At 47.9% G+C, this 26,253-nt stretch overlaps 9 protein-coding genes across 9 annotated transcripts; 5 read left to right on the plus strand and 4 right to left on the minus strand.

Annotated features, from left to right (window-relative positions):
* Positions 1-1,360: 1,360 nt before the first annotated feature.
* On the minus strand, positions 1,361-4,343 carry N7457_002316 (uncharacterized protein; the record flags this gene model as incomplete). The annotated part of the gene is made up of 3 exons (XM_057173362.1): positions 1,361-1,444; positions 1,505-2,344; positions 2,391-4,343. 3 exons carry the CDS (start codon positions 4,341-4,343, stop codon positions 1,361-1,363), a joined length of 2,877 nt encoding a protein of 958 aa, XP_057033513.1.
* Positions 4,344-5,519: 1,176 nt separating this feature from the next.
* On the plus strand, positions 5,520-6,456 carry N7457_002317 (uncharacterized protein; the record flags this gene model as incomplete). Its single annotated transcript, XM_057173363.1, has 3 exons — positions 5,520-5,818; positions 5,877-5,910; positions 5,959-6,456. 3 exons carry the CDS (start codon positions 5,520-5,522, stop codon positions 6,454-6,456), a joined length of 831 nt encoding a protein of 276 aa, XP_057033514.1.
* Positions 6,457-8,257: 1,801 nt separating this feature from the next.
* On the plus strand, positions 8,258-10,480 carry N7457_002318 (iron-containing redox enzyme family protein; the record flags this gene model as incomplete). Its single annotated transcript, XM_057173364.1, has 1 exon — positions 8,258-10,480. One exon carries the CDS (start codon positions 8,258-8,260, stop codon positions 10,478-10,480), a length of 2,223 nt encoding a protein of 740 aa, XP_057033515.1.
* Positions 10,481-11,953: 1,473 nt separating this feature from the next.
* N7457_002319 (uncharacterized protein) lies at positions 11,954-12,223 on the minus strand (the record flags this gene model as incomplete). The annotated part of the gene is made up of 2 exons (XM_057173365.1): positions 11,954-11,983; positions 12,053-12,223. 2 exons carry the CDS (start codon positions 12,221-12,223, stop codon positions 11,954-11,956), a joined length of 201 nt encoding a protein of 66 aa, XP_057033516.1.
* A 2,294-nt stretch (positions 12,224-14,517) lies between these two features.
* Positions 14,518-15,306, plus strand: N7457_002320 (isocitrate lyase/PEP mutase family protein; the record flags this gene model as incomplete). The annotated part of the gene is made up of 1 exon (XM_057173366.1): positions 14,518-15,306. The coding sequence occupies one exon, from the start codon at positions 14,518-14,520 to the stop codon at positions 15,304-15,306; it is 789 nt and encodes a 262-aa protein (XP_057033517.1).
* Positions 15,307-16,404: 1,098 nt separating this feature from the next.
* Positions 16,405-17,787, minus strand: N7457_002321 (FAD-dependent oxidoreductase; the record flags this gene model as incomplete). The annotated part of the gene is made up of 1 exon (XM_057173367.1): positions 16,405-17,787. The coding sequence occupies one exon, from the start codon at positions 17,785-17,787 to the stop codon at positions 16,405-16,407; it is 1,383 nt and encodes a 460-aa protein (XP_057033518.1).
* A 1,380-nt stretch (positions 17,788-19,167) lies between these two features.
* On the minus strand, positions 19,168-21,240 carry N7457_002322 (Dyp-type peroxidase; the record flags this gene model as incomplete). The annotated part of the gene is made up of 8 exons (XM_057173368.1): positions 19,168-19,475; positions 19,526-19,918; positions 19,995-20,134; positions 20,203-20,313; positions 20,373-20,471; positions 20,531-20,838; positions 20,892-21,114; positions 21,206-21,240. 8 exons carry the CDS (start codon positions 21,238-21,240, stop codon positions 19,168-19,170), a joined length of 1,617 nt encoding a protein of 538 aa, XP_057033519.1.
* A 2,212-nt stretch (positions 21,241-23,452) lies between these two features.
* On the plus strand, positions 23,453-24,018 carry N7457_002323 (uncharacterized protein; the record flags this gene model as incomplete). Its single annotated transcript, XM_057173369.1, has 3 exons — positions 23,453-23,465; positions 23,527-23,645; positions 23,707-24,018. 3 exons carry the CDS (start codon positions 23,453-23,455, stop codon positions 24,016-24,018), a joined length of 444 nt encoding a protein of 147 aa, XP_057033520.1.
* Positions 24,019-24,110: 92 nt separating this feature from the next.
* Positions 24,111-24,500, plus strand: N7457_002324 (Major facilitator superfamily domain general substrate transporter; the record flags this gene model as incomplete). The annotated part of the gene is made up of 1 exon (XM_057173370.1): positions 24,111-24,500. The coding sequence occupies one exon, from the start codon at positions 24,111-24,113 to the stop codon at positions 24,498-24,500; it is 390 nt and encodes a 129-aa protein (XP_057033521.1).
* Positions 24,501-26,253: the final 1,753 nt, after the last annotated feature.

Raw genomic sequence — 26,253 nt, forward strand, 5'->3', positions numbered from 1 at the left:
GAAAGGAAAAAAGCAAAAAAGAACTATCTCTAAGAAGCAACTGATCGCACCAATAAACAAGGGGCCGTCTCTTGACAATGCAACATTCTCGAGTATCCCAATCTTAAAGTGAGACTCGACAACCTCACGACGCCACCGCCGCCACTCCAAGGTTGGAGCGAGCCTAAGATACTCCGCCCTCCGTACATATGTCATCCATTCTTAACCAGTCGTGTTCGCGATGTGATGCATACCCAGGCTTGCTCGCCTTAACTAGCCGAGTCTGTCAGATTCTTGTTCAGCCAGCAGCTTGCTCGTTTGCTCGGTCGGCAGACCCCTGTTCACCTAGGCAGTCAGCTTGCCAGCAGACCCTTGTTCAGTCTGCTAGCCTCGTTGGTTCAGCCAGCGGGGTTCGTTCTTTGGTTCTTTGTTCAGCTGCTGTGATCGCCGCTTGCTGCCGCACTGAACTGAAGACTTCTCTTCATTCAATTGCTCGAAGCTGCTAGCTTTTGCCCTCTGTGGCTAAATAGCAATGAACATCATTGGTCGCGTACAGGATCGACAGGGCAGCAAACTCACGCAGTGTTACTATTTCTTTGCACAATTTTGATCGACGAAGCAGAGATCGGAGACACTCTTATTGGCTACTGAATCACAGCTGAGGGCTAGACCGAGACGGGGAAACTCTACCCCATGGCATTAACCACCACATCCCCTGATCCCAATTTCTCACCAGTGCATATCGAGATTCAATGAACCCGTTGCACAATCCCCAGCCTTGAAATGTCGGGAAATTAATTCACATAGGGAGTACGGAGTACAGCCGTGTCATTCAGAACCATGAGTAGACTTGATATATAATCAATCACAATACAGTTTTCAATTGAATATGAATACTCCGTACCCCTGTCCTGATTTCGTGCAGTACCCCGTGTCATCAATGGGCAAGATGCTTATGAGAACGAGGTTGGAACAGGGCGATCAATGGAAGAATATGCAAGTCTCGTGGACAGGCTAGAGAGGTTTTACTTTGTTTGCCTACGATCGTTATTATCTCTGCGGAAGGATTCGAATCAATTGGTATGGAAAATTTAGCCTCTGAAGTTCGTGTTCGATATGTTCGTACATGCATCGATCCATGACTAGTTACATCTCCCTTCGATCGTCCACCTACATAGGGAGTCTTCTCCCCTCTTTTCTCTTTCCACCCGTCTACACTCCAACGCTCGATCGGGAGTTTCTTTCCAGAGCGCATAAGCGTCGAACATCAAGCTGAGTTCGGGGAGAGCGACATCTGCTGGGGCCTACGGATGTGGAATTCAGGGGGAGAGAGTTGTATTGGGAAGGGAGACGGAACTGCCTACTGACACACGCTGAGGGCTCAACCTGAACCATTGGGCCTAACCGCCGCTTCTCGCTGCCATTTGTCCATGGTCTCCTCCATCAAGCCCTTGGTCAAAACCACCTGTGAATGTTTAGCAAGTCGACCAACTACAGGCAAAAAGATAATTGAACCGAGACTCACCAGTTCTTCAGACTCTATAAGCGTGTCATGGTCCGCGTCTTCTACAATGTCCCACTCGACATAGTCCGGTCCAACCATTTCATCCCAGCCACCAGCATCAAAAGATTCACGCGGGACGTTAAGCCAGTCACTGCTAGTCTTCATGGTTGTCTCCGGTCCTTCTCTCTTCAGAACCTCCATTGCATCGAGAACCATGCCTCCCATCCTGTCATGATCGCCATGCCCAGCCCAGATGACAAATATCCGCGGTCGGCTTTCATCGCCCGCAATGTCAAAGGGACGAGGCTTATATTTCATTTTTGCGTAGTAAGCTGCGACTCGATGCTTCTTCCTAAAAGCGGGAATCTCCACGTCAGGTTGGCCCTTGCGACGGATCGGGGGGAATACACCCATCATTTCAAACAACTCGACGGTTGCCTCCGCGATCTTGGGTGGTGGCCGAGGCAATGCCAAGTCGAGCATGATTATCCCTAGCACTTGCTTTCCCTGTTCGTGGAGTCGGTATGCGGTTTCGTATGCAGTGGCAGTTCCCATTGACCAGCCACATAGTATGTATGGCCCTACAGGATCAATGCTGCGAATGGTGTTTGCGTAGATGGCGGCGGTTTCTTCTATCGTCCAGGAAGATTCTGATTTGGTCATGAGGAATGGAGAGCCAAAACTGTAAACTGCACGATCATTGGCGAATTTGGGCAACATCTTGTACACGAATGCATTTCCAGAGCCGGGAGGGGGTGAGGAAGAGGGAGGCAACGCCTGCCTTTGGGGTCCCCTGGAGCAGGATTGAAAAGCATAGATTGCTAGGGGCTTCTTCCATGGCAGGTGTGAAATTGAGAAAGTCTGCCGTGTCAGAAATCGAGCTGATCTGTTGGCAGATTGTACCGACTGTTGCCTGGGTGAAGAACAGAGATGACGGCAATGATACTTGTGTTTCTTTTTTGACGTGGTTGAGAATTGCGATCGACGAAATCGAATCGACTCCTAGCTCAATCATCCGAAGAGAGAAGTCAATCGGCTGACCCATTTTCTTTTCGATGGCCGTGCATAACGATTGCATGACATGAGAGCCTGAAATTGGGCCATCGATAATGTTGCCGCCATTTGAGCCCGTTTGCTCTTGTGATTGCTGGCGCTCGCAGTATGTTCTGACCAAAATTTCTAGTTGAGTCTTTTGGACCTTCCCTGCCATGGTCCTGGGGTATGTCTGTTGTCCCAGCGCCTGTATGGGGATCACATCCGCCGGAACATAAAGATTTCCCATTTGCGCTAAGATGGTGTCTTTGATTGCATTCACTGTATTGCTGTCGACTTCCCGGTCCACCACCAGAACGGGGACCTCGCCAGCAAAGTGGTCGGGTGCGCGAATGATCTGAGGTTGGAGAACATTGATTGCGGGGATTTGACCTAGAACCGCTTCAATGGCTGATGGTTCAATGTTCTCGCCTCCGCGGATGATCGTGTCTTTGTACCGACCAATCAGGTAAAGACGATCGTCGCTACCAATGAAGGCTTTATCACCAGTGCAGAACCAAGGGCGGCCATCCTCGTCGTTGTAAAAGTTTTTATCGGCTCCTCCGATATATCCATTGATCAGACTTGCACCTGAGAAATGTATCTCGCCGGGTTCTCCAGTCCGAGTTGCCACTCTGCTGTCTTTGGTGTATATACGGACAGTCATTCCAGGAAGTGGTGTGCCGATAGAAACATCTCTGTCCTTGATCATCTCGCTGGCTTGGGTCACCACACCAGAAGAGACAAGGATGCCCTCTGTCATACCGTAGAGATTTTCCACCCCCGATGAACCTAGACAGTCAAGGCAGATCCTGATAATTTCCTCGGTTGGGGGAGAACCTCCTAGCACAATCCGGCCAAGAGAACTCAGCTTCCCAGATGGAAGCGGCATACTGCTCAGAGCATGAATCATAGTCGGCACAAATCCAGTGTGGCTCACTTGCTCCTCATGGATGGCCTTAATCACAGCCTCCGGGACAAAGCTTGGTCCCGGGAGCACAACGGTGGCTGCGTTGAGGAAGGGAGCGATAATACAAAGCCAACCAAACCCATGGTTATTTGGCAATGTAAATAATACTCGATCCCCAGGCAGCATAGGAGTGCTACTTTCGCGCCAGCGCAATGCGGCCGCAAAGCCATACGCAGATGGCATGACACAACCTTTGGGCAGAGATGTCGTTCCACTGGTGAAGAAAATTGTTCGATCAGAAGATTCCGAGTGGTCCTCTCTGCATAGGGTTTGCTGGGAATCTGGAGCCGGAATCTCCATCAACTCTTTGAAAGGTGTCCAGCCATCCATCTCTCCTTCGACCAATATCCGGATGCAATTGAACTCGGTTGTCAACTCTTCAATGCGCGCACACATATCAGATGTTCCGGCGATGATGCCCAAAGAACCTGACTGGCATCCTTTTGTCGCAGTCTGCAGCATGTGCCGCATTTCTTTGGCATTCAACAGACCCTTGGGGTTGATTGGAACGTAGGCACATCCGATTTGGTAGGCGGCCCAGGTGGCAATGACATATTCGGCGGTATTTGGCATAAACATCACCAATGGATCTCCTCTTTTCAGGTTCAGACTTTTTAAACCAATGACAAATTGCTGCACAGCACGATCGAGGTCCCGGTAGGTCCATCGTAAATAGTCCGCTTCACGCTCAGCGCTGCCGATGGGCAGGCTCCGGATTCCGTAGAGAGTAGGAGCTTGCTGGGTACTGACCAGAGCCACGGTGTCCGGGTAGTTCACGACATTCTGAGAGAAGACCGTGTGGAGGGACGCATCAGCATCTGGAAGCGGAGGCCCACGTAGTTCGTTGGGGGCTACCATAATGGTATGGTTTCGCGCAATTGATTGACAATCGTTCCGAGTCGCAGTAAAAGGAAAGTAAGAATTCTCTGCGGCCACTAGGCCTGGAGAAACCGGAAGTGATTAAATACGAAAAGAAATGATTGAATACACAAAGCGATACAATACACGCTACCTATGAGGTATCTAGGCAGGTCGGCTCACGCAGTCGGTGAAGCTCTGAATACAAATTGAGCTGTCTGCACTTGCGGGGCCTTACAGAGATCTTCAAGGTTATCGCCCCACCTGCTCTCTGTTTTGTACAATTGAAATCGACCAACTCATGGCGAAGAGCTGAGATGGGTCCACTGTGGCGTGCATTAGTATTGCGCGCGACAGGTCAGAACACGCCTCCTGCACCCTGAGTCCGCTTCCGTCCCGAGCGGAAATGTGGAGTAGAAGAGTAGAAGACGCACTAGTCATGCAGTGAGATCCTCGCAGATGCAACAAATTCCCTCACATCTGCACGAGGGGTTGGCTACGTGTGTGATTCGATGGGAATGGGCATGGCAATCCAATAGACTCGGTCATCGGTTCCATTTGTCTGACCGATCGCATTGCATGGGGGTCTCGGGGTCCCCGGAGGTAACAGGAAAACCGAACCAATATTTAGCACGTATTATTTGGAATTAGAAATATATACCTAATATACATATTCCTATGTGTGTACGGAGAACTCCGCCCTGGGATATTTAACAGGCCCTCAGAGCTGTGGAATATGCCCAGGTGCAGACTTGTCAGACGCCCCACGCCCTACGGAGTATACTTAGTTTAAAAAGCCACTGGAATAATAGCTCCCTAGGTACGGAGGATTAATTTTCAATATACGGACAATGTACGAACTAAGCCACACGGAGTGCGGAGTATACATAGCCGAATGGGTTCATCGACTAGGAAACAGTATCGTGCATCGTTGCCCAGGTGGGTTCTAAAAAAGGCAAGCCTGGCATTACTCGTACATCAATGCAGGTGTAAAGCACAGGCCCTTCGTTTTCCCGAGGATGAGAGCTCTAGCATGATAATGTCATTCGTGTTGTTTTTTTATTACGTGTCATTTAGTAGACTCTTCACTTATTTCTCATATAAACTAGCTATAATTGAGTTGGAAATAACATTGGAAACACCTTGGATGACCTTGCCCCAAACTTCCAACTTACCATGTCCCAAACCATGACTGTCCCTGTCTCAAAGTCTACAAGGATTGTGGGGGATCGATCTTTGGACGTCGCTGAGCTTGAAGTAATCAACTTTGAAAGAATTACTGCGAAAGACCCAGTCGAGATGGCGAAACTTTTGAAGGCGGCAGAGTCTCCGGGCTTTTTCTTCTTCAGTTTCGACGACGACCTCTCGGGGAAGATTTCAGAGTATATCCGAACTTGTTACCTGAACTGCAATGAGTATTTCGCCAAACCTCTTGACGAGAAGATGAAGGAGTTCAGGGAGGATGTGGATCGTGGGTACGTCGGCCTCTACTCGTTTTGCCAGCCATGCTTGCAGATGTTCACACATTTATAGCTACAAATATAAACCAGGCTTTGAATCGTTCGAAGTAGGTATGTCATAGTTACTGCGATACGGTGTGGCTAACCACGGCTAGATCGCTCGAGACGAACAGCACAGTATCACTTTACCCACCCCCTTCGCAGCGCACGCTGGTGCTACGAACGATCTTATCGATATTTGCGAGACCATAGTCCGCACCTGTCTCCGCAGCCTTTCAAGTAGCCTTGGTCTTGGTGGATCCTCGCATCTGGAAAATGCTCATCCCCCCGGTGGACCGAGCGACTCGGGCCTAAAGTTCGTCTCCAGTCCGACCCATACATACATGGCTGATGCACCCGACACCACACACACCGACGGTGGCTCAGTCACCTTGCTGTGGTGCGAGAAATGGGCCAGTAAGCTGCAGACTCAGGAGAACAAGGAGTGGTTATGGATTGAGCCCAAACGTGGTTGTGTCTTGGTCAACATCGCGAATTATCTGCAAAACCAAACCGGGGGTCGCTTGCACTCCCCATTCCATCGGGTAACGCAGCCGAACGATGGTGTCGAGGACCGATACTTTGTGTCTTACTTCCTCAGACCGTCGTGCTAGTCCTAGGAAAAGGTTGGGGTACCCATGATCTTGGGAAGTATGAGTCCTTTGGTGACAAAATCAGCTTGATGCTGAACATCATTTCTATATACCAGATCATATGGATAACGAGCGTCAATTTAAATCTCTAGCAGCCTAGGATATTGCCTTCTGCAGTCTCCAGTGCATGGAGAGACATCAACTTGGACAAAGCAGCTTAAGTAGATCTTGCTCTCATCCAATGCGGGTAGCCGTGGATTTATCAAATGCACCTTTAGACTCGCTACAACGCCCAATGATCATTCAACCGATGGCATCGCGCTTTCCACAAAGATACTAATTGTTTGATTTCAAGGGGCGGTTGTCCTCTAATCCACGAATGTTGATGGATACTCATGGTGCTCATCAAACCGAGGGGGAATTGTCTGCTTTGCAAACATAGAATAAGATATTATTCTCCATTTCTTTATACCAGAAAATGAGAAATAAGGGCACCGCACCCAGAGAGCACCCAAGAAGACGACCTCCAGTAACAAACCTCTACACCAGCATCGCAAATTCTCGGGGAATTAAAAATTGGATCAAGATTGACTTTGGAATGGCTTGGGTAAGATTCGTGTTAGAGCCTGAGGATCCTAATGTATATCAGCAAAAGGACGGGTCGGGCCGACTGACTAGGGACCGTATAGTTTATTGTGCATCAACTAAACCAAGGGACACATACATAGATACTTAACCACTTTCAAAATCAGCGACCAGACAGTTGAGCGCCCATTGATTCTTTAGAGACGGTGTCGGGCGCCTTGGTTCTCAGGCACCGGCTCTGTAGACCATGTACCTAGGTAGAGAGTTGCAAGCTTTGTCTCCCCAATACAACTCTCTCTCACCTCCACTGAGTCCTACAACGTAGCTCCCCACCATTCTCAATCGCTGAGTACTTCGTCCATTTCTCGATACGGATTACGGAGTACATACATCATACATACAATATATGCATGCAGGAGGTGCACCATGTGTCAGAGCCATAAGCCCACAGGTGACCTCTCCTAGGAACGAAACCGCCTACTGTGCTTGTCTCTCTCTCTGAACAACAACCAACAACTCACACAATATAATGCATAATTCAAGGTCTTTGCTGTTCTACTTAATTACACATATTGGCTTTCCCTGCAGCAGACACTATGGTACCTAACTGAACTGCATTCATCAAATCCCGAGTCAAGTTTTTACTCGAACATAGACCGCTCATTCTCATAGGATGTGGGTTGCCCGCATCTCAGCCAGCCACACCTGACAGGACACCCCGAATTTATCCGGTGGGCATGCAGTAATAGTCATTTCGTGTGACCACTCTGCAGAGTAGTAACGTCATCTAAACATACCAACTCCGTATACGGAGTACGGAGTACTCCGTACGTGATTCGGAACTAAGTCGGTGGATACTGCAGGCAGAGAAGCAAGGGTCAATAGGAATCCCTACTTTTTTTCATTGTGTTTATCATTTTGTTTGTTTTGCTTTTTTGTTTTTCTTTTTGCTTTGGGGCCTTTTCAATGGTCTAACTGAGATACCTACGGAGTACTCCGTACTGACAATGTTATACTCCGTACTCGTACCTGAGTAGACATGCGCAGCTGTAAAAGCGACTAAAGGCAAGGTAAATATGCAATCATCCTGCAATTCGATGCTTGGGGACCCTATCACTGTCAGCGCTCTTATAATAACTGTATTTTTCAAGGTTTTTAGAGCACTCCGAACAAACTCAGCACAGAGAGGCAGCTATCCACGTCGAAATTTCCCAATACACCCAGCCGAAATTCCACCATGTTTGTTGGATTTGATTTGGTCGTTAAGAATGCTTGGGTCACCGTCTCCGGTATCCTCGTTCTCATGAGCATTTCCATGATCGCCTTTTTGTATTCGAGAGCTTTCAGACCCCATAGGAAGCTTGAAAGGTCCAATAGTCTGTCCGCACAGGAGCGCAAACGGTTCAAAACGCCTCGATATCTCAAGTCAAACGCGGAATGGATATATACGAAAGAGCTTGAATTTTACAAAGAGCTTTATTTCAAGCTTCAAAGTCTGGAGGAACACTCCGACACAATACCAACGGCACGACAAGCCTTCCAAATTCTGCTTTCACAAGCATTGGAAGATTCAGTCAAGGCACCTGGCACCAACATACTGTCGATCAAACAGTTCGACAAGAAGGAGCTTGCTCGCTTTCTCCAGAGCCAGCAAGATGATGTCACAAGTCAATATGATCGGTATATAAGTCGCCGACGATCCGGGGGTCCGCGTGAGCTTTTTCAAAATCGACAGGAAGCCGGAGATTGGCTGAGGGAGATTGCACCGGTGAAATTGGTTGACGGCGCTTGGCTGGGGCATTTAAACAACATCAATATGCCCTTCTCGTTGAGACAAATCGTGAAGCAGACATGGCAAGTGTTCACGGAGGAACTGGGAAATGGCAACTGCGAGCAACATCATGTCAAGATCTTCGAGAATCTTCTGGGAATTTTCGAACCCGATTTGCCCTCGCCAACAACCAAGGCGATTCTGCATCCTCGATACAGGCTAGGTAGCCTGAAATATTGGAGAGCAGCTGTGGCACAGCTGCTAGTGTCTCTCTTCCCGCAGGACTTTTTGCCTGAGATTCTTGGATTCAATATGCATTTTGAAGCCCTGCAGTTAGATACTTTACAAGCGGCGAAGGAGTTGCCGGAAGTTTGCCTCGACTCATCTTATTTCCTCCTCCATATTTCAATTGACAACAGCCATTCGGGTCACGCTGCCATGGCTATGGACGGCGTTGCAGACTACATCGAACATGTTGCGAAGACTGAGGGTGAGGTGGCTGCTGAAGTGGCATGGAAAAGAATCCAGGCAGGATATGTTTTCAGCGAGTGGCAGTTTCACAAAGGCGACCAAGTAACCAATATTCTTGAACATCTTAATGATGACTCTCATGATCAACTCGAGTCAAAGGTTCTTGCGATATTCAGTTCAAAGATCCAGGCTGCCCATAGACTGCATTGTGGCAGCCGCGTGAAGATTGGAAAACGGTCACTAGCCGACTGGCTGGATCCTGAAGCGTTCTCGTCTGAGGAATGGCAACGGGAGTTTATGCGATGCTTGAGCACATGTGAACCATGGATATATCAAGGTGACAGCCAGAGGAGCAAATTGGTACAGGAGATTCGATGGGGAGGGAGAATGTATGGCTCATTCACAAAGAGCGAACTCGAAGCACTTGAGCTTTGGATCAACTCCCTAGGTTCTGACCGAATCCCTTTTTATTACTCTTTCATCGAGCCCATTGCACACTCACGGCATCAACGATCCAAGAGATCAGACACCGACAACTGCGATAATCCTGTCCTTGCTGCTAGTAGCGAGAATTTTGAAACAGAAAGTCCACTTCCTAAAGGCACATTAAGGAAGCCTTCGGGAGACCTGACAACAAATTTCAACCTGCCTTTCCTATTACCACTCTGGTTCACGCAGTGCTGCCTCCTTGAGTCACTTTTGTATGCCCCGGGGAGAACGAGCGACAAGATTGGCTGCGCTGTGATACGCTTCTTACGAGCTCAGTCCGGCTTCGAGACGGAGGACTTGCTCGTCACAGGGGCAGACGAGCCTACCACAACAGAGAATGGAGGAATAGTCGAATTTGGTCTGGAAATGATTCTTCGAGCGTCCCTCCCCATCCCTCAAGGTCTACAAAGTGTTCTCTCCCTTTGGCCGTCCGAGTTTGCCACAAAAATGCTTAAATTATCTTCCAGCCCCATTCGAAACTTTGGTGTTCTGTTGGGTATCTCCATGGCGTTTCTCGAGTTGCAGGAGATGGTATCAGAAGCTTCAGGCTCCAGCTTACTTTGCCCAAAGAGCAGTGAACGCCTTGCATCGCTTGTTAGGAGGCAGTATCAATGTTTGCAAGTCTGTCTTCAGGAGATTCCCGCCGGAGATGCACGTCATTTGGACTTCCACTATGGGTATGGCATGGCGAAAGCGGAAATTAATAGATGCTGCGACCCAACGTTGTGAAATCGGATCCCCTTTGACATTTTCGGTGGTATCCCCTCACTTCTGTTAGGGTAAGAGCAGCCTGTCGTTCTCCCATCTAGACAGCTCTCTTTATCTCTCTTCCTTTCATTCTCTTTCAACTAATCACAATATAAATACTTGATTGAGACTTTCTTTCCTAAAGAGCGCGTAGGCTGAAGACGTTATGACCCTGGCTTTGTCAGGAGATTACCTTCCTTCCTCACCACAATTCGCGCTTTCATAGGCACTTTACTTAAGGTGCAGCCTGGTTTGCCTGCAATTAAACTTCACAGTCGTTATCCCATACGCCTCGCGGTATTTCTAACACCGCTGTTTTTGCATTAAAAGCCCAGTCTTTGCCGCCCATCCAAGTTCTAGCGCATCACTAGCATCCTCGGAAGCCGATTCCAGTACTGGCCAACCCAATCCCGCTCTCATTCCCCAATCCCTATTTTGCCCATGGTGCCCATGCACATATTCCCATCGTTTCGGGGGCAGAATACTCGGTATCTTAGCAAAAGCTCCCACTGTGACCTGTAGAGATTGACCGCATCTGCTCGTCTCACGGCGCCCTACACTCCCAGCTCTATGGTAACAGAAGTGGCACCAAGCCTATACATTCTTACCGGAAAGAAAAACTTCAACATGGCATTCGGTCCAAGTCAACCCAGCCTCGTGTCACTATCTCTGTGTGGAGTGTGGAGAGCGAGCTTGGTCGGGCTGAGATAATCGCACTTGCTCGGCTTCAACCTGCTGTGTGAGAGGGATGGTATCAACTGGTAAATAGTTGAGGAGCATTATGATCAGGAAGTTGCACTAGTTCAATGTTGAAGATGGGTTTTGTTCGGCTGGCGGAAATCGAGAATGGGATCAGGGGGGTTGCACTTCCTAGTCGTGAAAATTGGTCCATGTTGAAGATGGTGCCGCCGTCAATGGCTCGTCCTTAATTTCAGCATTGGAGAGATAAACTGGAACGCGAAGGTTGAAACTGGGGAAGAAGGAATGATCAGTCTCGAAGGTCCACTGCCTTACTGAAAGAACCCAGACCAGCGCAATCTCTTGTAGGCGCACCTGGGCGGTATCTGATGGTAAAGGCTTCGTCGCGCTGTCAAGACTTCTTTAGGCATAGAGTGTAATCGGTATGTTCAAATCTTTATGGAGTGTGCGGCCTTTCAAAGTTGGGGGTGGGATCAAAATTGCCCTACTCAATACGGGCCTTCGCGAAGAGAGGTTTTGATATTGTGAGAGCCTACTGAGGGAGAAGTCTAACTGGTATTATGTCATAGTCAGATCAAATGAGCGAGTGCATTTGACTAAGAGTACTAAGGATAGAGAAGGCAAGAAGAAGTACTCCGTGCTAGTCAATCAGTCATATGATAGCAGTATAACCAAAGCTCCAATCATATACAAAAGAATGAATCAATGGACGATACAACGGATATCGGAGATCAGAAAGCATGTAACATATGCTATTTACTCAGTATCGCAGCAGGTCCAACAGCCCTAGATAACAGTTAATTTGAATGTTAATCCTTTGTTATTATAAACCAGGTCGTCAAAATTGGAACCTACGTTAGAAAGCTGGGTTTTTTCGGTACCAGGAGGGCATGTGTAGCCGTTTGATTCCTCCTTGCAAATATTAAGGCAGTCGGTACCGGCATTCTGCTGATACTGGGCATCGCTGGCAAAGGCAGTGGAAATCGCCAAGGCAAGAGTGGCAACGAGGATAGAATAGAAATGCATGTTGGTTGCTCAAACGTATAGAAGGATCTTGGAGATATGTTGTGTGATTGTTCTTAAAACATCTGTCCCAAAAATGTTCAATGATAATCTTTATACAACTCGAGCCTCTCGCCAAGACTTTCAAGCTCCTATGGTTTATTCAACCAATTGAGATAGGTAACATTGGTTTTAGCTGACAGTGTTGCACAAGGGACATAATGTTCAATAGCTCCAATGTAACCCGCAGATCCCATAAGATCTTCAGGATATTCAGCTACACATCCTTTTCCACATTCCTATTCAGAAAATCATTATTACTAAATTGCAAAATATACGAGTAAGAGTGATAGGGCAATCTCTCTGTAGTGATACCCACCCTGGGGCACAATATTCGTAAAAGTCGTGGCCAGTATTAAGATCTATGGAATATTTACGTCAGCGGAGGATTCTATATTCTTCTTTCAAGTTACGTGTTAGTATGTTCCGGACGTCCCTTACCTAGGTAGGTAGCCTATGGCTGGCTGGCAACCCGCCTGTGCGCATATTGCGGTGTAGCTCCTCGATACTCAAATTTGATATTATCCCTATAGACCCCCTCCCCCAGGTCTATAGTTGCTTCCTTAATCTCTCGCCGAGCAACCTCATTATTGAACATAAAGCAACACAGCATGGAAACGACGAGATAGTTTGATCTTATGTTCAACTATTGAACTAGGTATATATATTCTGCTAATGTATAAATCCAAGGTTGTTTGCTTCCATTCTGCGGCCCGCTCCCGAGGTCATTGGTTCCACTCCGCCGTGCTTGCGTTTGCTTCTTCGGCCGCTCATTGGTTGTGGCCTCTGCTTCCGGTCCTCATCAGAACTCTTTATCTGCTTCTTCGCCACTTTCCTCCTTCTATTTGGGTGCCCTGTGCCTAGAATTGAGCTCATAGGTAGAGAGACATATCTGTTTCTACTCATCGACGGAGAAGTGTTGCATCCCCCTGCCCCATCAAAAGAACTCCCTAGCTTTGGGAATGGGTATCTGACTACGAAGTACCTACTCCGTACTCCGTACTGGGAGTATAGACATAAAAATGAAAGCGTAGGAGAAAAAACTTCTAAATTCTAGTTGGAAAAGATTTGAGGCTAATGTGTGACCGGAACCGAATCCAGCTCTCCCATAGACTCACTTCTTCTTCCCATACAAATAAGCCCAAGGCTCATCCACGTCTGCCGGACATGAATGACCTCCCATATGATAGGGGTTTCCAGTCAAAACGCATCTAGATAAAGCATGGTCGATTAATCTTAGTGCGATCCATTATAGCGCTCAAGTGCAGGGGCAACCTGTCAGCAACACAGATAAGTCCATCCGGCCACCAGGAGTTAACCCATCCATTTCAGGAAAATAAACATGACGCACTTTTGCAATGGTGTCCTCAGGTAGTCCGGCCTAACCCGAGGGCTCGAAATGGGCCTGAGGTACCCACGCCATTGTCCTTGCAGCCGGGCTGAATTGATTTCGGGCTAAAGATCTGGGGGTGCGAGAGTATTGGGAAACGCACGGACCTTAGATATAGGCGTACGGAGTACGGAGTACAGAGTACAGTACTCGTACTCCGTACTCCGTTGAGAGTGATGAATTAGTTTCACAAGATTGAATCGGTCGCAGATGGTAGTGCCAGGGATGATGTGTCCTCGAGTGGTCCGGCCTAGCCGGAGGGCTGGAAATGGAACTGAAGTACCCACACCGTCCACAGGTTGTCCTGGCAATCGGGCTGAATCAATTTCGGGCTCAGGATCTGGGGTGGCGAGGGTATTAGAAAATGCACGGACCTTGGAGATGGATGCAGAATGTGATGAATTAGTTGCAGGAGGTACTGCCCAGGATGATGTGGCCTCAAGTAGTCCGGCCTAGCCGGAGTGCTCGAAATGAAACTGAAGTACCCGCACCGTCCAAAGGTGTGCTTGCAACCCACCTGAATTGATTTTGGCCTAAAGATTGGGGGGTCCGAGAGTATTACGAAATGCACGGACCTGAGAGGTAGATGCAGAATCTGATGAATTCATTGCACAAGGTTGGACTAGTTGCAGATGGTGACGAACCGGATGCCCAATCATTAACTATACGGCGAAACCCGTTGAAATGTCGTGGATGCAAGGGAAATATAAATCACTCTGTAAATCCTCAATACAAATTGTCTTAAGACACGCCCCAGCTATCGACAAAACAGTATAGCCCTGGCGTAAACATAAAAATTACCTTCATCCGCCATTATACGCGCACATACCCCTCCAATCTACAATCCAAAGTACCAACATCGCCAAAAATGTCTCCCTCTCAAAACGATATCGCTAAAAGTTTCCGCACCCTCCACAATCCCCAGGATCCTCTCATCCTCACAAACGTCTGGGACGCTAGCACCACCTCAGTCATTGCGTCGCTCCCCACAACCCGCGCCATCGCCACAGCCTCCTTCGCCATCGCCGCCTCTATCGGCGTCAAAGATGAGGATCTTACAAAAGCCCAGAACCTGGCCGCCCTGAAGATAATCATATCCGCCGCCCACCGTGTTAACCCCGCCCTGCCCATCACAGCTGATCTGCAAGACGGCTGGGACAATGACCTCTCCAGCTTGGCGGCGACAGTGAAGGAGGCTATTGCACTAGGTGCGGTGGGTTGTAACCTGGAAGATATGAACAATGCGGCCGGTACATTGCGGCCGCTAGACGAGGCTGTTGCGCGAGTGAGGACTGTTGTTGAGGCAGCGAAGGAGGCCGGGGTTCCTGATTTTGCGCTCAATGCTCGGACGGATGTGTTATCCCAGGAAGGAAAGACTTTGGATGATGCTATTGTCCGGGGCAAGGCGTTTTTGGAAGCTGGGGCTTGTACGGTGTTTATTTGGGGTGGGCCTAAGGGACGGGGTGTGTCAAGTGAAGAGGTGAAGGTTCTGGTGAAAGAGCTGCAGGGGAGAGTGAATGTGATGATGTTGTTAGCAGAAGGGTTTTTGGGGCCAAAGGAGATTCGGCAGTTGGGAGTGGCAAGAGTGAGCATTGGACCGGGGTTGTGGATGGCTGCGATGAAAACAGTCAAGGAGCAGGCCGAGTTGTTGGTGTGAAAGCATCACCGAAATGAGCATGTACAGAGCAGAAAGTGTAGTGGATAGCTCATAGAAGATGAATTCATGCAAATACATTGTACTTCCGAGATAGCCAAGATCAATGGAACATAAACAAGACTTTACACCTTGTTACGCCGTATATCAACACGAAATCAAAGATTTTTGGATTCACATGAGATCAAACCGCAAGCCAGTATCCGAAACCACTTGAAAAGATAAGACTTACTACACACCTGCGAGTAAAGACGCCAATCTCCCACTTATATCGATGTGAATAACAACATTCTCGAAAGACACGGCCTCGGAGTAATCTCGCCCATCTTGGACCCACAAAACTGAGGGGAGCTAATAATAATTTGAGTCTCAGCCCAATTGGCTCTCGGGAGGTCGAGCGGGCCGAACCCGCAAAGGCTGAAAAGGATCCACACACCAATCGTCATAGCCAGGCTTGGCATTCTTGAACTGCCGATCATTTTCCGGGGCGAAAATGGCTGAGCACTCTCCTGCTATTTTATGAAGTGCGCAGGTACTATTGGATTTACAAGACACTAACTGCCATTTTCTACATATGGTTTTATTTGAAATAAATTTTTTAGTCACAGCCAGAAACACTATGTTTCCGGAACAGGTGAGAATAATCCTCTGTCAAAAGAAATAAGTCGGTCAAAACTGATCGGCGGCTTCATTCTCTAGGTAAGTGGATTATTTATGTTTCTGGGGAAAGTTCTCTCCAGAGCTGTACAAACCTTGACTACCTACCTAAGATATGAACTGAAGGGAAAAGAACGCAACTGAGTTGGTACAGAAGTTCCTCTCGACCCTCGACTTCGATTGATAGCCTGTCTATGATTTATGTTTCACTTAACGGTAACACTATAGTATGTAATTTGGACTTTGCGATTGATTGTCAGATCGGCAATCACAGACAACCTTTTATTTCGTACCAGTCTCAGTGTCTCCAGTCAAAAGCCCTTATTATTTCAAGATTATACAGTAGGTCAGTGACTGAGTCCGGCGCTTCCAGAAGGGAAGAGCATGACTGGAAGTCATATGCCTGGAAATGGTCATAACATGCAGTCCTCATCGTCTAATCTATCATTCAGGTCCCAAATGTTCACGACAGAACTTCCGACTCTCCTCACTCACATCATACCCATTGACCCACATTCGACCACCGGGCTCAAACGTGCTTTTACAAGCTGGATCAGGCGCCGGCCTCTCGCTGATTACCTTCTCTCTGACCTTCTCAAGTCCAAGCTCGGCTAGCTGCGCCCGCTGCATATCGCGTATAGCTTTCCACTTCACATCTCGCGCGATCTGAGCTTCGCCATCTGGAAGAGTCATATCAACAGCATTGCCACGGCTGATGCTACGCAAATGGTCTACGCGAGCCTGTCTAAACCGGCTCCACGCACTCATCACCCTCGGCAAATCTTCCGTCGACCTCAAAGATCCCACGAACTCCGCCAGACTCGCGGCATCCTCCATCGCCATTCCCGCCCCCTGTGCAGCATGAGGAAGAAGAGCATGTGCTGCGTCTCCAACCAGCGCTACTCTTCCAGATGTACTCACGTAGCTTGGAATAGGAGCGACCTCACCCAAGGTCCAGGAAACGCATTCCCCCTCTTGCACGAGAGAAGCCAACGCTTGCACCTCCTCGCACCATTCCGATACAAGCCCGCGCATCGTCTCAAGGTTGGCAGGGTGATTCCACGACCCGACAGGTATCCCTTCGCTGGGTCGCGGAACACCGATAACAAGATTATACAACTGGCTCGAGGCGACCGTATACCCCAAGACAAACGCATTGGGCCCTACCCATGACTTCGCCTCTGGGGAAGCCATAAATGGCGCAGTGATGGGGTTAGAGAGCATTCGTGACCGCGGAATCACAGCGCGGTAGTTATGTTCCCGATACGGAGTGGGGGCCACGTCCTTCGACGCCGGCAAGCATCGCCTGGCCCGGGACCAAATCCCATCTGCTGCGACCGTGAGATCTCCCTCGAAGACCTCACCGTCTGTCGTATGGATAGTGCCAGTCGCGTGGTCCACGGATGCAATGGACTTGCCAAATAAAACGGACACGTTGGGAAGCTGTTTCACTCGCTCGAAGAGCGCTTGCTGCAGGTCTGGTCGGTAAATCTGCAATTGAGGCCAGCCGTAGAGCCATGTGCTAGTAGGGTTGTTCATGTTGAAGGCCAGTTCGGTATTATCTTCCCAGCGGCGCACGGATAAGTGGGAGGATTGAAAGGCAACTTTTTCCAGGGATGGGCCTAGGCCCCATTTGTGTAGGAGGCGGGTGCTGTTTGGAAAGAGTTGCAGTCCAGCGCCGAGCTCGCTGAGGGAAGCGTTGGATTCTAGGACGGTAATCTGGTGGTCGGGGTTTATGTCGGAGAGTGCTATTGTTGACGAGAGACCGGCCATACCCGCGCCGATGACGGTTATTTTCAATGGAATGCCTGATTGATTGGAAGACATCCTGATATGCAAAGACTCAGCAGAACTCTGTCAGATCCAGACGCTGCTTTCCGGCGTTGTTGCGCCACAAGAGATATTATAACCATCCCATCGTCCTAGATGCATCTGGTCTCCCCAACTCGATGGGCGCCAAGCAATTAGAGCACATTACGGAGTACTCCGTAATATTTTCAAAAACAATTCTGAAGGCTTTCTGACCTGCATAAAGAAATGCGGGTGGTGCATAGCAGCACACCGACATTTTACCGGACAAAGTGGACCGGCTGAAGATACTATCGGAATACCTACATATCGGACACGTACTACATACATGTACCTGGCACAGTACATGTATGTACAAGTGTGGGTCAGGATCATCGACTAAATGCAATTCATTGCATTTAGTCTGATTTGTCTACTTGCGGTCTAGCGCTCTTTGCCTTTCTGCGTCCCATGTGTGGTTCTAGACACTCCACCCGCGTGTACGGAGTATTTTGCCTGCTTTTCTTTTCCTCATGCTTGTTCGTGCTCTGCAGGTGAGCCTGTATTTTGTCATTGACGTGGATCACCGAGCTTCATCGCCCCGTTATCCCTGGAGCGACTCGTCAGATCCCTCGAGGCCAACCTGTGCTGCTTCCGTTCGTCCAGCCCCGTTTGCTATTGTCTTTCAATATGGAATAATTACGGTCGTAAATCGCATAATCAGCGTTGACTAGGTCCTCCGTTGGTTATCAAGCTTAGCCCTGACGAGTATCCATGGATGCTTTCCTGTTACAGACATTCCTGTTACCAATCAGTTGCCGGGAAAGGAACCGGAATCTACCGTAGGATTACAATACATCCCTTCAGTCTACAGGCTGAAGCATACGTTCTCTTTGAGAACGAAGCTCTCAACCAGGTATTCGTATTGTGCTTGGTTTGTGGTTGCTTGAAAGAGAAGAAGGAAACAAGAGCGAAAGAGAGCTAAGTATCTAGATGGGCGAAGGTGTTGAGGCATGGACACTCATCCAGTCCGTCTCTCTCTTTCCCTCTCTCTCTTTCCCTCTCTCTCTTTCTTTTGCCTCCCGCTCTGTTCTTTGTTAACTACTTCAATCGCACATGGTTTCTTCCTAAACTGGTTATCGAACTAGTTGTCCGAGGGAAGGACATCTTGGCCTTGCCCTTGCCCTAACGGGAAGGGACACCACACCAAAGATTTCAAAGAATAGATCGGCCCTTGTACTGTATGAATATATATAGATTGTAGTCTGACACGGAGTACTACTCTCTTATCCAGTATGTTTAAGTAATCTATCTACTCGAGTACATCAGACGAGAGCTTTTGTTATATGAATTTTGTGCAAGAGATAGGTTGAAAGCAGTATTGAAATCTATGTAACCGAAATCATGTTCATGGTGACCCTACACACTAGGGAAGTATTCCTTCAAAGCCGAAATCGAGGGAGAAAAGAAGTACTCCCCACCATGAGGAATACATAACCGGGCCAGATCAACTGCTTTGTCGTAGACCTGAGGAGCAACCTCCCCATAGACCGTGTCAGGGAAGTGAAGTTGAGGAGCAGGGTCCTGGTATTTGGAATTGATCCGATCACCCGTAGACTTGGCAAGCCGACTTGGGTGAACTTGACCGATGATAGGGTCAATTCCCTGACTGTTACCTCCATTGTACTTCGCCATGTCTGTTGGGCCATCGGTAGTATTGGCCCACCCTGCTGGACGTTAGAAAATACAGCGGTTAATAATAACGGGAATCACATACGTTTTTGCTGCGTACGGAACCCATTGTCGATGCTGCTCTGATAGCTGACGAACAGAAGGCCACGCTCATGTTCTGTAGTACCACGGCTCCTTTCGTCATCTCCGCACCATTCTCCATAAGGAATTCCCCGGCGCATCATGAGATGCTTGGCGTAATTGGGATGATCATTCCGAGGGCCAGTCTTGCGCATATGAGAGGCGTAAGGGCACTTGGTCTGGTCCATGGCGCTGTAGTTGAAATCATCCGTATTATTCTGAAGGTCCAGAGTCTTCAACCGGTCTAATCCCTCTTGCCCCAAATTCTGTGCGACAATTCTCTGGTTTTCTTTCGGGTCCTTGTCTTGGTGAAGGCCGTTGTTCGGATCCTCCTTGGGGTGGAGCTCCATTGGAGCACCTAGTATGCCGTACAATATTAGTATCTTGAATGGGTGATTAAGAGCAGGAAATGATCCTTTCGTCGAGGTACTAACCGTGAGGCCAACGACCCACCAATCGCGAGGAGAATAAACCCATTTCATCAAATGTCTTGTCAGACCATTTGACTGCTGTTCCCTGTTGCAGTGCCTCTTTCGTCTCTTTGGCACCGGTAGGGGTATTCATAGCACACCAACTGAATATGAATGGTTAGTTTGCTAAGAGCAAGTATGCGGATAGCGATCTTCTCATAGCACGACTTACTGATAGAATTCGGGGACCAGCTGCTCGTAGATACGGAAGACCATGAAGCTGCCATCTTTGGCCCATTCGGGATGGTTGCTCTCATCGCCCTCGTTTCCGACAATGATAATTCTGAGACATCATTGAGTGAGATTGGGCAAACAATGCAACAGGATTGGAGGATAATATACCCGGGATCGATCGGCGTCATTCCCTTATCACCACTCTTCTTTGAAATATCGTCAAAGCCTTTGACAACGGGCTGGCTAATACCGTCCACCCATCCAAAGCTGGGACCATGACTGTCAGTATTGATGCCTATATTCAAGCGGGATTTGGCACGACTGACTGTTCAACATGATTGTCGAAGACTACGCCTGTCTTGGTGTAGACCTTTTCAATACTCTGCTTGTCATTTCCAACGTTGAAAACCCAATCGAATGTCTTCTGGATGGATTTATCAATGCTCTCGAGACTGTCACCAGCCACGACGAGGACACCGTCGATGCCACCACTGCTGGGCTTAAACTCAGGAACCCATTCCTCCTGGGAATCAAGGCCTTGGTGGTCTTCGGCGGTCTCACCCTCCGACGGGGCAGTCATGTCTTTAAACTGACCACCGTTGAAGACATCATCGTTGAGCTTGTCTGCTTTCAGCTATTCAGAATAAGCAGGTGTATCTCTTGCATAGCCATTTATTCAGTTCTCACCTTAGCCAGGCCAATAGAGGAGAATGCAATATTGATCGAGACTAAATGGATGATACCCTTGAGAGTACCATCCGCTTTCTTTCTGTAGATATCGTCACGGTTCTGGGAAGCAGCATAGGCCGTAGTAAGAAAGTCAGCCATCATTGGCAGGCCTTTCTTGAACTCTTGCTCATTGCTAATTCGAAAGAACACAAATCTTTCGGCCTTCTTGGGCAGACGAGGCCTAATTTCGTCAGTTTAAAAATCAACCCGTAACCTACCAATGGGCATATAGTGACCATTTGGGGAGAAGGGGAGGAGGGTGTTTGACGTACCAAATATCTCCCTGTATGTTCTTCTGGTCCAGCATTTTGTCCGGTTGTTTATTCGGTAGGTCTGTCGATATGTCCTTTCCTTCCTTTCAATGTGAATTAAATTGCCGTTGCATAGCGAGGAACCAGGAAATTTTTATAGGTAAGAGTTGATATTCGACAACGCATGATCCTCAGATAATGGCGTCGGGGAAACACAAAAATCGCGCTGCAAACAAAGAGGTCATATGCATGCCGGACTGCGTTTAGCACCATGTTGGGAAGAGGGGGGCTATGTTGTGCGACTTTTTATTCATGCGTATTTGCGGGGATATATTCGGTAGCGAATCATTGGAAAGATGAAAATATTCGTTGGCAAACCTTTGACATCATCATCGTGGACACCATCCAACGGTTACAAGGGGTAGTGACGGATTCAGCTGCGCCATCGGCTCATGTGCATCGTCATGCATATACAGTCGCGGCCTTTATTGCCCTCCACGTTTGAATGACATGCCTGTGGCATATTTCGAGGAGCAAGAATACCAAGTCATGAACAATACGTTCTGGGCAAGCAACAAGTAGTATCGAGATATATGGTAGTACTCCTTCCCTGTGTGAGGGCGTACAAGTATAAGCATATCCGTGGGGAAATCGCCAAGGCAGGCTCAGGTGGATGTTATTAATCTACTCCATACTCCGTATATCAGGCCTAGTTAGGCTAGCTCCGCAACCTGCGTGGAGTCAGTCGATCTTAATTGGATATCGTCCTGTCAAACTCATCGTTTCTCTAGTTTGCCGCCTACTATATATCACCCTTCATTTTAAAATATGTTAAGCAATACGGAGTAAGGGATACTCCGTAATCAGTTCGAAATCCATTCCAGAATATACACCAACTTTAGGGACGGTGCAGGAATTTTGTATGGTGGGTCCACTAGTTTGAGCTGATCTAGTCGCCGTCAGCGACTAGTTTCATATGGGCCTCATGCATCCTGAGGATATTTAATGCATATTTACGGAGGAACTAAATAGTAGATCTTCAGCCCTTCTGCTGCTTTTTGATGTATCTATTGCATTCGAATGAGTTGGACCAATTACGTCGTCAGGGTTGTTAATACACTTGTATTAAGGGTGGTTATGACGTTTTTGTGCTTTTCTGTGTTTCTTTTTCTTCAATATTTTGTCGCTGACGCATGGAAAATGAACTATGACACTTTTAAATGGACGAAATAAAGAAAACAGAAGAAGGAATTAGTTTGACTAGGCTAGGATGACCTAACATGGGCTAGGTACTCCCCTCAACCACGTGAATCATGTTACGAGCCAATCCTTTGGAATAAGGACAACAAAGAGTGCATCTCAACGGGAATACTAAAGACGGGGAAGGAAACAGGCGAGCGAGTGCATCTCCGCAGAGCTATGTAAAATCGCCACAAGTCCTGCCCTCGCCCGATCTCCTGCCCCCTCCTCAAGCCTGAGGGCGGTAGCCCTCGGCAGACTGGTTCCATACAGTATGGTCTCGTCTAGCTCCCCCGATCGTTAGTGTTCTCACTTCACGCGACAAATCAGTCGATAGCAAACCATTTGGGGTGCCAAAGAGAATTATAGGCCAGGCTGAAGTCCACATCCACCACTCACGTTCTCTTAATATTACAAATGTCCTGCAAAACGGAGAGTGTCTCATACTGAGAAGACATGTATGATTTGTCATGGTCAAAGTCTTGAGTCATGTGAAGAGTGCGTCCGACTCAGAATATCAAAGATCTCCATGGAGAAAAGAAGAAATGGGTTGAAGCCCTACAGGTAGTGAGGTCCCCACGCTAGTCGACCAATCACACGACGAAGCAAAGGAATGAATCAACGTACTCCGTATAGCGGAGAGAGTGAGGCATGGGACAAAATGCAGCTAAATTTTCTGATTGCTGTAAACATTCAGCTAGAAATGTGCTCGAAATATTTAATAAGCGAAAGGAATGGATCGTAAAGCATGATAATGTCTAGGACAGCTAGTTTGATACATAGTTGGGAATCAAACTATGTGTGTGATCGATCTAGCTAGAAAAGAAGAAGACTTGAAGAAAAGAAGAGAGAGAGAGAGTGGGGGGGAGAGGGAAGTCCTATCTATAACATACAGGATGGGTGCTGTCGGCCTGAGGCATCCATGCCTCAACATAATGCAAGACTGCTGCTGGACCACTCCAAGCTATAAATAGAGCTAAATGGATGGCGCAGAGGAAATCGGATGTTCCCTCTTCTCACCCCCTCATCATGTTCCATAATGGTAGGCGGACCCATCCATTCTTTCTCTCTTCAATTCAGCTTACAATATAAAGCTCTTCTAGTGCAGCGATCTGAGACCGAGCATGGTGTCTACAAGATAGACCAGGTTGAGAACTCAACCTTATGTGGTTACAGGAGCAAGGATCGAATGCCTTTCGCTTTGGCTGCGGGTATATTTGCCGTAAGCCACAGAATCAACTTGGCTTTCCAATGCGTATGCTGACTTGGTGATTTCGAAACAGGTGTCCGGATCTTTACATACGACGACTCAAGAGATAGAAGTCACTCTTGAAGTGTATAAGATGAACCTGGGTACCTTGCACGGATACGCCAACCGCGGGCTTAAAATCGATTTGGATCTTAATATGGTGGAGGGTAGCATTGAGCTACGATTGACTGCTTTTGACGAATTGTGGCTTCATATCGATACAAAGGTCTTTCAGGTGACCGAGGATGGCTCTGGGGAGTTTATAGAATATAAGAAGGCACATCGTATTCAAGAAATTCCGGGAATTACGTGCGCTCCCTGGGTTTCTGCCGGTGTTAATCTTTAGCAATAGCTGGGACGAAAAAGGGCATAGTGAGCTTTCTCGGGATCATCATCAATCAAACAACATCAATCAAATTACGTCTAATCAAGTGATGGATGGCACTGCTCCTCGGCCGTAAGCTGGATGTCATCGGCCCAGAAGCAACACAGCCGTTGACTGCAAGGCTCGGTGATAATTTTGGTCGGAGCGACAGCTTCGTTCTCGCGACGTTAGTGCCCATGGCTGGGAATTTGGCCTGCGGACTGGCCGGTTCGCGTGTTTGCAATTCGGCTGTCGCGAAACCATTCAAGCACTTCCTCGCTATTCTCGGAACTTTGAGAGCCGTCCTAGAGCGGCGGATGATGCCCGGCGATGGCGTACCCATTGACGATCAGTGCGATGACGAAGACAAGAGCCAGAAGAGGAGTGACCCGCATCTCAGCCGATTGTGCATGTTAGAATGGAAAATCCGCCTACGGAGTACGGAGCATAAAGTCCCCGCTTGAGGATGCAGCGGAGAGACTAGTAGATAACTGTCCCGATGCGTATATTGTATGAGCAGCTCCTGTCGCTGCAGGTCAAGTCCGGTTCTGTGCTGCACTCAGAGCCGATCACGGAGCGGGAGTATCTCCATTAGCCATTTTGATGGGATATCTAGCTAACGTAACATTCAGGTCAGCTTCAGAGACGCTACAGTATCTCACCTGGGCATCTCCAAATAATCTTTTATTTTTAGATTAGGTATACATCGCGCATAAAAACCCAATTTATTGAAACATTCTTAAGTACGGAGTACGGAATACCCACCTGGGCATTTATGCGCCTAGTCAGGCAGATGGAAGAATCCATACTGCGAAGGTGTATAGCGGCCAGTGTTCAGTTTCAATTAAAATATGCATTGCTGCCTGAGAATGCCTGGATAATGCCTGAATAATGCCTGATTTCAGACCGCTTTCGCTACCGCTCTATACGGTGTATTGTAAATGAAGCTATGATAGCCCCTTTAACCTAAAATTGAAGGTATTCACACCATACAAATTTTTAATTTATCTTTTCCTCAGGCGTTGAAGCCGTTCCGACCTAACAATAGGGAATCTGGCGAATCTAAATCCGTCGGAATTTCACGCCCTCCCTAGTCTATTTTCCTCCGAGGAGTAGCTTTCGCTGAAGGACGAGTATATTTGATTTAAAATTAATTGATTAATGATGATAAAGAAATGGATTTTCCCTTCGAAGTTGAATTACGAGGGACAGGCGGTATCGATTCTGCCGAGGGAAATATTACTACCCCTTTTCTTCGGCGACCGGTCGTTTTCTCTTCCCTTTACGGGATCAGACTCGGTGATAGAGCTTTACCTCGACAGGAGTACAAAGTAGGGCCGATGAAAGATTAACAGTAGTGATAAAGGTAAGTAAGGGAAGATATATGAAGGAGAGAAGAAGAATGAGAGGGCACCTACATTGATGCCTACCTAGGAATAGCTACACTGTAATGGTAATTCAGGTATATTAATTTTTTGCTGGACTTAAATCAGGCACTAAAGCAGAAATCAGGCCGAAACTCGGATTTTAATTGAAACTGAACACTGGCCGCTATACACCTTCGCACCATACGGTATACTCCATACTAAGAAGCCAATCAACAGGACACCGTGGGTGGCTTTGACACTAAAGACGCATCGTGGAGATACGTGTACTCCGTATGATGTATGATAGAGACCGAGTAAGTGGACTTCGTACGGAGCACATATGGAGCTTGTCGTGAATGAATTTCGCGACTATCGCGCCTTGAACCTAGTTCCTTTTGCATATACGGTGTATTTTCTTGTCCCATAGGCGACTGGTTTAAGTCTCAGCTTGGACCTACACTCTCTTGCCAACTCCGAGGGAAACGCCCGTCTTGCATTAGCCTACGCCTCAAGTTCAGATCAAAATTACAGTAACTTATACAGTATTCTACAATAGCAATTGCTATCTACCATCGATAATACATATACAACGTGGCAATTAGAGTACAGGCCGCTAAAATATGCGGTTCTCGCGATTTCCCTCCGAATTCACAAGAGAGTGTACCTAGATCTCGTAGGTGGGCCCAGCTGATGCTGATCTCCCCAATTTCAGCCAGCCACCGCCTTGAGAGGATGTACCCCTCTATGTGCAGTCAATGCGCGAGCAGAATCATTAAGCATAACCAAATTGATTTTTGTAGACCGCCATTTCTAATTAGACACCTCAGTTTCTCCTCTCTATCTACTCCGT

The sequence above is a fragment of the Penicillium paradoxum genome, assembly GCF_028828445.1.
Source record: "Penicillium paradoxum strain IBT 22861 chromosome Unknown utg000003l_segment0_segment0, whole genome shotgun sequence".
Taxonomy (NCBI): domain Eukaryota; kingdom Fungi; phylum Ascomycota; class Eurotiomycetes; order Eurotiales; family Aspergillaceae; genus Penicillium; species Penicillium paradoxum.